At 36.0% G+C, this 15,038-nt stretch overlaps 1 protein-coding gene across 14 annotated transcripts in view; it reads right to left on the bottom strand.

The window, feature by feature from the left end:
* The window catches only part of LOC133527392 (potassium/sodium hyperpolarization-activated cyclic nucleotide-gated channel 2), a 292,754-nt gene that overhangs the window by 51,290 nt on the left and 226,426 nt on the right, over positions 1–15,038 (bottom strand). For 11 of the 14 annotated variants that reach the window (XM_061864361.1, XM_061864365.1, XM_061864375.1 and 8 more), the window contains one exon: positions 4,972–5,248. In XM_061864361.1, the coding sequence (XP_061720345.1) occupies positions 4,972–5,248 (277 nt within the window). Of the gene's footprint in view, positions 1–4,971; positions 5,249–8,318; positions 8,608–10,532; positions 10,920–15,038 lie in introns of those variants that run through there. The other 3 variants (XM_061864372.1, XM_061864368.1, XM_061864369.1) reach the window with 3 other exon arrangements.

Below are 15,038 nucleotides of genomic sequence, written 5' to 3'. Positions count from 1 at the left end.
ACTTTGCTCCAGGAGGAAAACTTACGTATTAATTTATAACGAAAGCTACCTGCAGATAACTAATTATGTTATCATGCGCGTGCGTGCATAGGGCACTCATTTGCATAACTGATATAATTAGTACAAAATTATGTTTGTGTGTTTATTAGTAATTGACTAAATAAAATATACATTTACATCGCATTTTTGTGGTTTAAGAACGAGTTGGTCGTGTAAGTGACACTGCTACCACAAATATCGTTAAGAGAAAGCTAACACAAAATTATAGTTTTTATATTGATTTTTTTACATGTTTTAATAAAGAGCATTAGCTCTTAACATGAAAAAAGTTGGCTTCATAGAAAATAATCACGAAAACATATCTAATTTTCATTTATTTTCAATTGTATATTGTTATCCTGCATACCATAACAGTATTATTTTAATATCATCATCATCATATCGGCCTTATATCGCCTACTGCTGAGCATAGGCCTCTCTTCGATTACGCCACTTATCCCGGTCCTGAACCAATCTCATCCAGAAGTGACCCGCAATCTTCCGAATGTCGTTCACCCAACGAGCCAACGGACGCCAGAGGGCCTACCGCGAACCACGTTCGACGTGTTGTCTCTCTGTCGCACTTGTCAATTCGTACGTGAGCGTGACAGGGAGGCAATACGTCGAACGTGGTTCGCGTTAGGCCCTCGGGCACTTCTTTCGTCTGAAAGCGGCCACCATTCCGTTAATATTTTGGCCCACCCGCCATCACTCTGCCTGGCAACGTGTCCCGCCCAGCTCCATTTTAATTTGGTAATGACGTGTCCGACTGTCCTGTCCGATTTTAATATAATATACTTAGCTAATGATATCATTAGTAGTTCATAAGTAGTTGAGGGATTTGACTAGCACAATTTTAAACCGAAATATACTTTCAGAGATATTGAGGTAAAACTTAAAAACCCGTGCGATCGAAATCTTCCATCGCAAGTTTCGCACAGTGGGTCATATTTTTTGTTCCTTTCTAATTTGCTGGCTTTACGTCCCCTCTTAAACCATATATTTGTACTTTGAAACTACATCCTTGTAGCTAGTTACAGTAGTGATTCAATTTATAATTAAACAGACAAAGTCCTATCCTTATATTGTGCAAATGCAGTTTCTCTGGAATCATATCCACTTCACTCAAACTCTTCTCTATTTTACGAAGAAATTCAATGAAAAGTAATGCGTTTACAGCTTCAAACGAGCAATACACCAGCATCGCGCTGTAGTCGTTCAAAGCACGTCCCACATTGCCTGCCTTGCAAATGGATTGATTCGATAGAGCTCCCGTATTACTTCCATTCCCCTGTTATTGTCTATGCCATATAGAGGAATAACAATGAATGTCCGATGCCAATTCTATTTCATACCGGTTGTTAGGTCTTTATAATTCACTAGTTATTGCCCCCGACTTTGCACCTGTGGAATTCATTAATCGTATTCCTATACAAATCTCTCCATCCTTTTCATCTTCCAGGAAATGATCTTTGCGATGAAAAGTATTATAGACCTTATATGTCATATCACATATATGTTAAGTTCAAGACTATGATTTTTCCACGTTCGAAACTTCAGGGAATTTAGCGTGATTGAGTAATTTAAGTATCCAATCATTCGTATTGTAGCATTGTTACCAGACAATCCGTGAAATCTGTTATGACAAATTGCTAATCAATTTAATCAAATGATATGTGTAAATCCACGTTTAGGTAGACAGCGAAATAATTACACTCTTGTGTTTGTAGTCGTGTTAAATATTTATTTTTTAAGTATAATGGATGTCTCACTATTGTATTGTATCAAACAGTTTTATGCTAGTTTAAACCTTTAAATGAGCTACCGCTAACCATTAGTGAAAATACGTGATTGCCCTGATTTTGGCAATTACTAATTTAGCTACTCCGACTATGAATTTGACTTCCGGCAAAATTTGATGAACGTTATTAATGTCGGAATACGAGTAACACAACACGAGTAATTTAAAGCGCAAATCAGATGAAATATCGGTTTCTATGTGCTGTTTATTAATTTTCCTACTCCTCTACTGTTATCTGTCATTTATGCATTCATTAACACGAATATAAGAACATACATAAAAGGTTTCAAGAAAAGTGTATATTGTCTATTCCTCATAAAAGCTCTTGTGCTTTTAATCGCTATAACGTTACTGCGATTAATGGCTACCAACCTAACAAAACTAAAACGAATACAGTTTTAAACTAAATGCATTGTTGCATAAAATACTATAAAATGTCTGACATTTTTATGTCAGATTTTATTTTTGATATAGGATAGACTTAGATGTGATGTAAATATAACCAAATTGACATGTAACTCGCTTTAAATTTTGTAGTAAATCATAATTACGTTAGTCGTATATAAATACAATCTCGGTTGTCATAAAAAGAGCGTCTTTAAGGCAGTACCTATTGAGAACCGGCAAAGAGAATTGAGTATAGAGGCGTATTGTCAAAGTAAATTTTGTTGTCAATATATATCTTTCGAACCGGTAAAGGGATAACTTTCGTCTTCTGACTTTAAGTTACGAATATTGCTATTGTTTAGGGTTCCGTACCCAAAGGATCAAACGGGACTCTATTAGGGCCTCCGCTAGCTGGCGCGGGCGCACGGAGCGGATGAGCGGGTTAACGAAAAATAGTATGAGCAACGCTAACTAAAGCGGACGCGTGCGGCGGATTTCACCTACAAATAGCACCTAATCGCGTCAGCTAGCGGAGGCCCTTACTGAGACTTCGCTGTCCGTCCGTCTGTCACCAGGGTGTATCTCATGAACCGTGATAGTTAGCCAGTTAAAATTTCTACAGATTATGTATTTCTGTTGCCGTGTATAACGACAAATACTAAAAACAGAATAAAATAAATATTTCTTTCCAATCTCGAGGTTCTCATCCAATCACCGAAGTTAAGCAACGTCGGGCGGGGTTAGTACTTGGATGGGTGACCGTGTTTATAGATAGTGTTTAAAAAAGGTAAAGCTCGCGAAGTAAGTACATGACGCTCTGATCGTCGTGTAAATTTGATTGAACTTGACTATAATATACTTCATAGACTACTATTGTAAAAGCAAAACTAATCGTTGATGGACTAATAGGCAACGCGGTTGTGATGGACTAGGCAACGCGGTAGCGACCGTATGTTAATACTGCTGTATTGGAGCAAAAGGTCATATCTACTAGATCATTACCGGCACATAGGCCCTTAAGTCTAGGACGGCAGATTTACTCAATAAAGCCAAGTAATCATTTCAGATAAGTGACTATGAGTGGCTACGCAAGTACGCAGGCCTGTAATTATACAAGCAGCACTTTTCTATTATTATAGACTCAACGGCCAACTTTATTACCGTTTTATGGCAGCAAAATTTTGTTACCTTAGCGGTTTTGCGGCACGTATACTTTGTACATTGACATAGTCAATTAAAATTTAAAAATGTGTTAAACTATAATAGTATGTAGTGACTGCTATATAATGAAACTCATTTAATTCGTTTCATAAACCCATACTCGTATTTTAATGCCTAATTATGTACGGTTACATATACTGCTTTATCTACATCCATATCATAAGTTTCAACAAAACAAACGAATTTTATACTTACAAACTAACTAAAAGACAAAACAATACGTCAAATGGCGGTAAATGAAGACTTCTTTCACGTATGTACTGTTGTGTTCCTATCCGTGAGTAAGGTTGCCAGAGCTCAAAGTCGGCAACGCGCATGTAACTCTGGAGTCGCAGGCGTCCATAGCCTGCGTAGACTGCTTACCATCAGGCGGGCCGTATGCTTGTTTGCCACCGACGTAGTATTAAAAAAATGTCACGCATCCATAGTTTTTTTATTCAGAGAACTAGAGAACAAACTAGAGTCGGATGCGACGACGGAGTAGAGAGGGGTCGACTGCTACATCAAATTTGCGAATAAAAAAAAAAGTTGTTAGCAAATTTTGTGTGTAGTTAAACGTCTTTTGCTTATTCTTGGCTAATTATTAGTTAGTGTATAATAGAATGTTAATTGTAATATTCGGACAAAGGTAAAGTCAATAAAATTAGTCACCCAAGTGTAAAAAGTCAATAAATTAATTTGTACATCTGTAAAACTAGGTGGAATAGCATTTCAAGCCGATGAGGTAAAGTAGTACGAAAGAAAACTTGAACGCCACCCAAATGTATTTAAAAAGGATATAATAATAAAAAAAATTGCATCCACTTCACATTATACAATCGTGACTGATAACATCCTCTCCTAACAACTTTCAAGAGAAAGGCTATTTGCAATGACGAATCAATAATTATTATGGCTAAAATACGAACAAGAACAAGGCAGGTAATTGCTACTGCTATTCGTATTAGTCATAAAGTGTGAAGTAATAAAACAATATTATATATTATATCATAGCGTTTATATCTAATACATTCAGTAGTCCATGATTGCAGTTATTAGTCGAAGATAGTTTTCGGGTCTTTATACTGTTTATATTAGTGCATCTTTGAACGTGCGACGAAGATTGTACGACAGATCCCCATTGCGGTAAAATGTTCCGCGATGTCCGTTTATTGGAAAGATCGGTACCGCGACAAACGGTTTTACAAACTATTTTCGCAAACCTATTACTATTATTATTATCGTAAAACTATTAATTTATATGTAGGTAAACGTTCGTTTTAAATAAACGTTTTCACTAGGCCTCATCAAATACTACTAGATAGGTACCGAGGTAGGTAGGTAGATTGTTTTATACTGTATTGACGAGATAGGTAATATTTTGGTTCATCGAAGAATAATTACGTTTCCTAAAATCAATAATTCAGCGATAGAACTCGTAAACTAGAAATGATACCACGAAATTAGCGGCGTATGTGTACGGTATGTTATTTCTACATACATATAATATAAGTACGGGTGGAAACATTAAAGACATCACTAACCTGAAACTACTGCAAGGATGTATGACCCAATGGCCGGCCGCCTTCTGCCTGATGCGCTCCTTCATGAGGGCCTTCTTGGAGCCGAAGAGTTTCATGGCGAGCTTGTTGTCGGTGGGCTGGAAGAGCGCCTGGAGCTGGTTTCGCAGGAAGCCCTGCTTGGCGTCGGACACCGGTGGGGCGGGCTCCACTGGTGTGCCGTACAGGGACACATCGTCCAAACCACCGAAGTGGACTTTGCCGGTGCCGCTGCCCTGCTTTAGGGCCATATCGGCGTCGCCTGGAAGGAAAACGTAACGTTACACTCCGGTGGATAACCACTAGATATGACGCACCTATGATGATGACGTCTATTTTGAATAATATATCTGTATGGTCACATCAGGTTTTAGCTTTAGCATTGTTGTATTAAAACATGATCTATCATCAGTAGTGTAATATAGAATATTGGTCATACTCAGAGAAGGTATACCGTGTGCACTCTTCAAATAGGTCAGTAAGGGCAACTGCAAGAACTCGTCGTTATGCGGAAATGATCTTAGAAGACCATCCTTTTCCACTCCACAATGGCATTATAAAATTACGGAATGTATCCTAAAATAATTTCCGCGTGGCAGTGCGGGATTTAGTAGTTTAATTTACGGAACTATTAAAAACTCCACCCTATATAAAATAAACATAACGATAACCTTGAGAAAAATGCCCAGTAGACTATTTCTAGATACATTGTTTAGGGATTCATTCATGTACGAACAGGAGACTGTGTAATAGTAGTTTGTGGTCTGGCTATTATTATATAGATAAAACCCGCTAAGGGCATGTCGGGCCATACTTAGTGAGTTAGTGCAAGGTTCAATACACACAGTTTTTTTGACATTCGTAGTGACTGGTCTCGAATGTTCACTTCATCAAAAAATAGTTACTTATTTCGAAATTACTCGAATACATCTAATAATTAAATAATAAAATGTTAGTCTGTGGTTTTTCTAGGAAAAGGTGTTTGACCTGTAAACAGGTCTTCCTTCTTAGCTTATTAGTGCTAATGTCCTTAGCACACGCATTTAGCATTAACTAACAACTTGCAGCTTACCTTTTACCTCTTAGATAAAATATATCGTTTTAAACTACTTTTTGAACTCAATTTAACAGTTAATAGTTTATAACTTATTTCATCACAAGTTAGAGATTTTTTAGGTTCAAGTTCAATCTCATCATAATAAAATTCATTCGTTTCGGAATTGAAATGATCATCCTGTAACAATAGTCGAGGTCAGTAACTTATCAAGCAGCAATACGAGTATGTAGTTCAGTCGTCCCAAAATATGGATGTGTGGACATTGAACACAATAGCGTGCGGTGGAGCCAATGTTATTGTTCTTTCCACTGCATACGCTTCCACTGTACTGTTTAATGTAAAACGTTTCCTGTTTATAGTGTGAACTAACGCCCGCACTTCATGCTTACACAATACTACTTGAGGTTATTTTGATTACAAAACAATTAAGATTAAGGCGACCTGGGGATACTGTATAGGTGTGATTGTAAGCCTTGTTGCCATAAAATTATTACCGACTAAGTAGATATTTATAAGATTTTAAGTTGAGTAGTTTCGCATGAGATTTGTGATAAAGGAAACGTCCGAGTGCTCGTCACTGTCTCATGGCATCTTTAAACTTGACTAAGTCATTGGCAATAGTAGGGACAGTAGGATTCCATCTATTGGACATTAGCATGTCGAGAGGATGTTTAGGTGCCCAACGGCCCAATTCGAGCTTTAAGATACCTACGTCAAACATTTGATATATACGATATGGATTGGATATGTTAGTGTGAGTGACGTTTTTGTTTGAAGAAACGTCACTTTTGTCACTGACATATTTAATCCAAGCAAATGTTTGACGCAGGTATCTTAAAGTTCGAATCGGGTCGTTGGTGGATAAAGTTGAATATTTGCTTTATATTTGCTTTTAAGAATTTTTATTACTTGAATTTCTAATATATAGAGGGTTTTGGCACAACCTATTATAGAACAAACTGTTATGAATCACATGTTTTTTTTTATTGTTGAATAAATATTAACGTTATGATAAATTATTACAACAGCTGGCAATATAATTTCAATTGTATACGTATTAGGTTCATTTCTAGGAAAACTCGGCCAAATATTTAAAAAGAAACGGTATGCTCTTCAATTTAATATGCTTCAAGCTTCACCAAATTTTGACGTCGTAGCATTAAATATGGTGACAATATAATACAAGTAGTGAAGAACAGGGTATATTGAGTATGTTCATTACAGCTGATAAAACAAACGATTAAACAATGAGCCAATGGCACTTCATTGATTCAGATGGCGTCAACGACGTAACTGGAGACCGCCAATCAACTGACTCAGTGTGCTACTGTTCTAATGATAAAATCGTCGCACGGTCATACGACCAATCTTGCCTTTACAAACTAATGTGTATATGTATCATTATAAAGTCTAGAAACAACTTTGTATTCAATTTGCCCTTGTCAATCGCGTCTCTAGTCTTGCGGTTGATAAATTTATTTGAACTCACCGGTCATAACAAAGCTCGTCTTGTTTATCCAACCAATATAATATCAACATCATCAATATATTTCTCTTTCCGAGTAACAGCTGTTACAAAAGATAATTAATTTGTCTGCCGAGTTTGACTCGAACTTTAATTAAAAGTCATATTCCATTTGAAATTAAATTATCCACAGAAAGAACCATTATAAAAGTATCTGTTCGAATTGAGTTTCACAAAGCAGCTGTAGATATAGTTTACTCGAGTCCCATATTTAAACGTTTGAAATTTGCGAATAGTCAGAGATCGTAATTGTTATACCCCTTGATTGGCAGTAACCTTTAACTTTGTGACTGACTGGCTTGCCACGAGACCGGGACACGTGAGTGCCATGCCATCCACCTCCGCACCAATTAAAAGCTTCCAACGATTCATTTAAGCCTAATACACACATGGACTCATTTGTCGAGGGACATGGTAATTTACAAAAGACACTTGAGGAAAAGACTCACTGTGAGACTGTTACAGCACTTTGAAAAAATATACCAGAAAAATATATGCTTTACTTAAAATACTAAAACCATTGTTGTCTTGCAAACAGCTCGAACATTCTGTTCCACATACGATTGGATAACATCACATATTATACGAGTGCCTATCTATGCTTACTATTTGATTAATTTAGCAAAACCCATTTTCTACATAAGCATTTGCGGTTTATTTGACCCGATATCCTTATGGGATTTCCATTACATGCATAATTTATGTTTGAATAATGGTGTTGGTCATCGTTTCTTCTTATTATTGACTTACCTTTTGGCATCGTGTAGGTTGTTTTAGTGATTTCCGCACAAATGAACGATGTGGTTAGTGATTACTGTTGTAATCGGGTGCCACGTTCCCCCATGCAGTCTCGAGCCGACATCACAACACAACACAGACAAACACAAATGCCACAAATAAGTTAGCTTTCAATTTGAATGTCGTTCGTACACTTCTCACTTACCTATGTAATGATTTAATTGACTTATTCACACCGTATTCATTCTTGAATAATATTCACGCTTAGTGCAATGCAAATTAATTTTGGTATTAATTGTGGCTGAAATTTGTCATAGACTTTTAAAATTATATGTAGTTTACTAAAGGCTTGTGTTTAATCTTCTTAGAAATAACTTAGACTAGACAGTCTTCCAAATACCGGTTCGATAAGTAGGTAACTCAGGTAACTTATAAGATGAATGAAATCATAAGTGCTCTCAAGGAAATATCCTTGTAAGCTTCTACAACGGGGGTGTAACTCCACTAGTTGCAAGCGCCCATCGGCTGCGGTGGCTGCTTAACATCAGGCGGTCCACACGCTTGTTTACCACCGTCGTGATACAAAAAAAAACATTCTTGAGTGCATTTGTCCTGAGCTTCTTTTTGTATATATTTTAGTTCCAATAACAATAATTCAAAGAATTGGTATTACGTGATCGCAATCCTACTTAACTATTTATTTTGTAGAAAATAGATCGGGTAGTAGCATATCCCTACGACACTTTAGCTAACAATGTTAACCCCTCATATCCAGTTAAGGAGTAATTTGGAGACAATCGTAGGTGCAAATTGTGTCTTAGAATAGAACGAGAACAAGTCTGAAACAATTACGAGCCAATTGAGACAAAAGGATAATGTTTGGCCGCCGTGTCAAGGTTGACGTTATTTGTTCAATTGAAAATAAAATTGACATGCGAGATTTTGTTCTGTGTTTACGTTGCAGATAAAGATCTTGGCGATACAGCGACGTTGAGGTTGAGGTTTTTGCAGCGGTTCAGGGGGTATAAAAAAATCGATACGCCTAACAGAGGTTGCGTTTTTGTCGTCGGCTATTAAAATGTAGGCAGTATGTGAACGATTTTTTGCGAGTTTTTTAGAGGAAGAAACAATCTTTCGATTTTTAGTATATTTACTTATAGAGTGATGAGTTATGATGCATTGATTTGGTGAATACATTGCCTTCCAAAAATCATCTTTCACGTCTAAATGATCAAAACCTCACAAAACTTTGTTTCTAGATACCTGCAGGTAGGACAGGTATGGGTTACATGTATAAATATAAACAAATAAAAATCTAAAAATTCTTTGTTTATGTCAAAATTATCGCCTTCGTAGTAAGCTGATATCAGTGTCAGTGGGGTCAATCCAAGGGTCATATCGATAGCCTTCCTACATCCGCTTCGTCGACTTTAACAGAAATACTTTAGGAAGTGGGATTTTAACAGGTCGTTGAGAGTCAATTAAGATTTCAAAGTTACTTCATAAATATACCCAATAATTATATTTATTATATTACAAAATATTGAACCGTACGGGACCATTCAAATTATCTAACCTATCAGGTTGGGTACTTAATAATCGCTACATAAACTAGTAGGTATTAAAGATATCAAACTCATGTAGGTATTAAAGATCAAATATGGGTATAGTGGTAATGACTAACATCTCAATAACTCAATAAAGCTACGCATATCTAGACTAAAATAATCCAACCTTTCCAAGGCCGGTAAAACCAAAAGGCATTAAATTAGTACCCTCGTATGTGTAATTACTCAGTAAGCAGTAAGTAATCTTGTAGGTAGAATAGTTTATTATTCCTTTTGCATCTCTTTACCCTGCGTCTATTATTGTCGGAGTAACACCAATGACGACTAGAAAGTTGTTTCTAGAAAAAGTTGCGTTAAAATTCCATGACTGAGACTGCGACGACGAAGATATATGGAGCTAAAATAAAAACAAATGAACGCGTGTGTTGCTGTGTAACATCATAAATGTGCAAGCGTATCAAAAACGATCATTCAGCGTACGAATGTTGGAATTCCTTATAATTATTGACTACTGTGTTATAAATAGTTCGAGCGCTGAAAACATTAAACTTGACTTGGACGATTATTTGTAATCGGCAAAACATTGACCGTAAAGATACGACCAAGAAAAAACGAACGCATCTAATTTTCTACCCCATAATACACAATAGTTACTCACTTTCGCGGCTCGCAAATCCACATGTGTACTTCCTCAACTTGTGGAACAAGTAGTTGGTGAATCTCGCACAACACATTGTGAACGTTTTTGCTAATTTACGAACTAGAATGGTACTGAGTCGGTCATTTTGTCACGCGGCAGTGCGCGGGCGCGGCGAGAGCGGGCGAAAGGCGCGCGCCACCGATCGACGCCCATACCACTATGCAATTGCTTGATTGAGCTTGCCGGACAGACTCCGGCGCCCCCAAAATAATACACCAAGCTTACACGATATACCATACGGTATACGCAGCCGCGACCGGCGACTGGCCGTGCCTACAACACACCATGCACTGATATTTTTCCCGCTCCGACCAGCAATTAATGTCAATGACTGACGAAACAGATATAAAGCAGATCAGCGCTATTACTCAAAGTTAATAATTACTAGTAGGTATCGTTACTAGGATCGCTTTACGGTATACGACTCTTAATGTTGAGTAACGTTTACGATATCGTCAGATTTTTCATAGAAATATTTAAAACGTAAAAGGAGGAAAATATATACCCAGGGAGGTCAAAGTGTGATTACAAATTCATCTCATTTTGACAGCACTCGGATTTACTTAAAATATGTATTGGTATCAATAGCTAATCGATAACATATCTTATACCTTTGAACGAGCAATTTTTGTATATTTATATATATATATATATATATTTTTGGACTCTCGGAAACGGCTCTAACGATTTCGATGAAATTTTCTATATGGAGGTTTTCGGAGGCGAAAAATTGATCTAGCTAGGTCTTATCTCAGGAAAACGCGCATTTCTGAGTTTTTATAGGTTTCCCCGATATTTATATTATTAATGTTCGTATGAATACCGCATCAGCTTTGAATCATCAGTCGATGTAAAAGTTTTCTTTAACACTAAAGAAAGAAGAAAAGAAAAAAAATAAAGAAAGAAAGAAGAAAGGAAGAAGTTTTAGTAGTCTTAAGCACTTTTGTGCTTAAGATTAAGTTTACAAAATCTCGGAGGTACTATGATAAGAAGTGACTCAATAATCGAATAATCAGACTATTTTTAAAGAAACCATCTCACATTATAAACTATATTTAAACTAAGTGATAAGTACTAATACAGAAGTGTAGTATATAATAACATAATTTGCTTACCTATTAATGATTTAGGTATCTCAGTACATAATATGATGTCAACAGTATTTAATTACCTAAATCAAACAAAATTACTTAATTGTGTAAATACTGAAACTCCTAGACTGCCTGACGAGGCGGAAACCAAATACACCCAGTATTGACTCTTGCGTAAATTACCTACAGGAAAGATTTTGGCCAAGACTGCTGGCTTCGTGTCACAATGTTGTTTATGTTATTGTTCGTTTTAATTTTTTGCATATATTTATATTATTTATTACTGCGTTTACATTTTTTTCAATATGAGATTTGGTTAGTAGCGCAAAGTATATTGATCGTTAATTGATACAGACACCTTATAAACGCAAGGCAAAGATAGGCCAAGTTTAAAAGTTCCCACCGCGGTCTAATCGTGGTCGTGGGGTTATTATTTTCTGGTTTCTAAGGTTTTCGTATAGGGTAAAGGCACCTATTACCGTGGTAGTTAAGGAACTTTTCAAAAGAGATCCAAAAATTAAGGGTATCAATGCTGTCTAACAGCCAGGAATATTTTTTTTTCATCAGAGCATTTAATGAACTTTCCGTTTCACACGTTTTTGGATTCATTTTGGGTTATTATATGTATTAAAATATTTTTTGAAGCCAAAATGACCAAATCTTCTATTACCGTGGCAAGGGACAGGCTGTGATTCTATTATCGCGAATTGAGCTTTCATTACCGAGGGTACAATTGGCATGATTTTTCTGCACTCGTTAATAGAAATCAAACTCAAAATTCGAAACCTAATACCGAGGGTTAAAACAATAATAACGACGTGGGTTCTGTATATTATTTTTGTGTCATTAACTTTAATAATGACACAAAAATAAAAAATAAAACTATAGGAGTATGTTTAAAAATAAGAGATATATTCGAAGAGATTATAATTACACTTTGGCACAATCAAATACTATTAAATAGTTAACTTACCAAGTACCCACGAGTACCTGTATAACAAGTTATAAGTTGAATACAAAACAAAAATTACTATTAGTAAAGTTTTACTAAGGACGTATATGACAAATAGGCCTGCCTGTTATTAAATAAAGTAATTTTTAAATGCTATAAAGATTGATAAGAATTTGTCTTACTGACATAATTAGCTGCACAAAAAAAACAAGCAAGTAACATTTACTCATAAAGCACAGCGTAAATTATAGTCGAAATTTTATAAGCTGGACGTTTACCACCTGAGTGAAAGTTTACCACAGTGAAATGGTAAACGTCCACCTTATAAAATTTCGACTATATATAAAAACATGAAATTTTTTAATTCTAATATTTTTGATAAGGTAATTAAGTTAAATAAAGTCTCTCACATATTATGTGTTATAATTTACCCGTTTATAATTAACAAATCACAGTACTTTTCTTATTGCTGATTCTTATAGCTAAAAAAATCATGTCTGAGATTTTGGACTACTGTACAAATAAAATTATATAAAAAAAATCTAATCGGAAATGTCCGGCAGTTGGGTACCCTTCCTTGTCAGAGTAATAACTGAATCAGAAAACAGAAGAATTTAAATCTAATAATGATAACTGAAGTCTAAATTTTATCAACGAAATCTGTACTTGCGGTACCCTAAATGCGATATTTCAATACAATACCAAATAGTCACTCGGTAATAGATAACTCTTTAAGAGCCTATTACCGACCCATTCGATATTTCTCTGGGTCGGTAATAGATTTTTATACATTCTATTACCGAGGGTAATCTGATCATACCATCGGTAATAGGCTTAATTTGGAGTTTAATTAAACCTAATTCCGACCCATAAAAATAATAAAACACAGATGGTTTTTCAAATCAAATCAAACACGTATATTACAAGCTTCTTGTAAAGACAAAATCACATAACTGGCAAGTAAATTTTAGGTTTTAACTCAAAATATAAAAAAGTTGTCAGATTAAGGGTTCCCATAGAAACAAGGAAATCGGTGCTCAAGTTTTTGTTAAAAATTAAGGGTTACTTAAATACTTTCCATACCACGGAAATAGCTCTTTAATAGCGTGAATACATCAAGATTGGAATAAATAAAAGAAATTATAAAATTGATAATTTGTACCAAAACTAAAGAGTAAATAACAAAACTACCACTTTTTTTATTAACGTGGCATACCACGGAATTACTTACCACAGAAGTAATTGGCGCCTATCACCGCTGTATTTTATTTTCAATTTTAAACGTATTTTTCGGTCAAAAACTAAGTTAAAAGTAATTCAAAATCGTGTAGAAAACAATACACAACCTCTTAAAAGGCATTGCACTAGTTTATTTGCCATAACTATTACGTAAAACACTAAGTAAGATTGGAGTGCACTTACCTGTGGTGTCACGCGTCTGTATGGAACAACCGGTTCTTGCGCCGCCGTCGCACAAATTGACGAATCGCGAGTTTTTTGTTACACTCACACAAATGCACACTAATGGGCACGATAGACCAATGAATGAGCTTGTTTTGTATATGCTTTATTTCTTAGGGGATAGATCTGTTTGCTTGCAAAATGCGTATTTGTAAACACCGCGGTGTTAGACGTCGATTTTGATACCCGCGTTAATAGCCGCCGTTACCCTATATTGAAAATATACGTTAATGATGATAATATTGATAATCCACAATTTTCGAAATTACAGTAAGACCTCGTTTATCCGACCGGCAAAAATATCCGGATTTTCATCTGCATTTTTAGGGTTCCGTAGCCAAATGGCAAAAAACGGAACCCTTATAGATTCGTCATGTCCGTCTGTCTGTCCGATTCTGACACAGCCATTTTTTTTATGGTATAAAAATCACTTAGTAAATAAATGTTTTGTGTATTTACATATTACTTTTATTAATCTAAAGACATCTTCCTTGCGTTGTCCCGGCATTTTGCCATGGCTCATGGGGGCCTGGGTCCGCTTGGCAACTAATCCCAAGAATTGGCGGAGGCACTAGTTTTTACGAAAGCGACTGCCATCTGACCTTCCAACCCAGAGGGTAACCTAGGCCTTATTGGGATAAGTCCGATTTCCTCACGACGTTCCTTTCACGGAAAAGCGACTGGTAAATATTAAATGATATTTCGTACATAAGTTCCGAAAAACTCATTTGTACGAAGGTTCGAATCCGCAACTTCCGGATTGCAAGTCGCACGCTCTTGCCGCTAGGCCACCAGCGCTTCTTATAAATTACTAAGTAGCACTAAAATATTTAACAAAGTGCATACCTACTCCATTTCGAAGGCACTCTTACGGCCCAATTCTAACTTTAAATCAAATATTCAAATATAAGGCATATACATGACGACGACATCTACAGTGAGGTTCTTTAAATAAAACCT

Source organism: Cydia pomonella, chromosome 18, assembly GCF_033807575.1.
Source record: "Cydia pomonella isolate Wapato2018A chromosome 18, ilCydPomo1, whole genome shotgun sequence".
Classification (NCBI taxonomy): Eukaryota; Metazoa; Arthropoda; class Insecta; order Lepidoptera; family Tortricidae; genus Cydia; species Cydia pomonella.
Note: the sequence above shows the minus strand (reverse complement) of the source record. Positions and strands in the feature narration are given on the sequence as shown.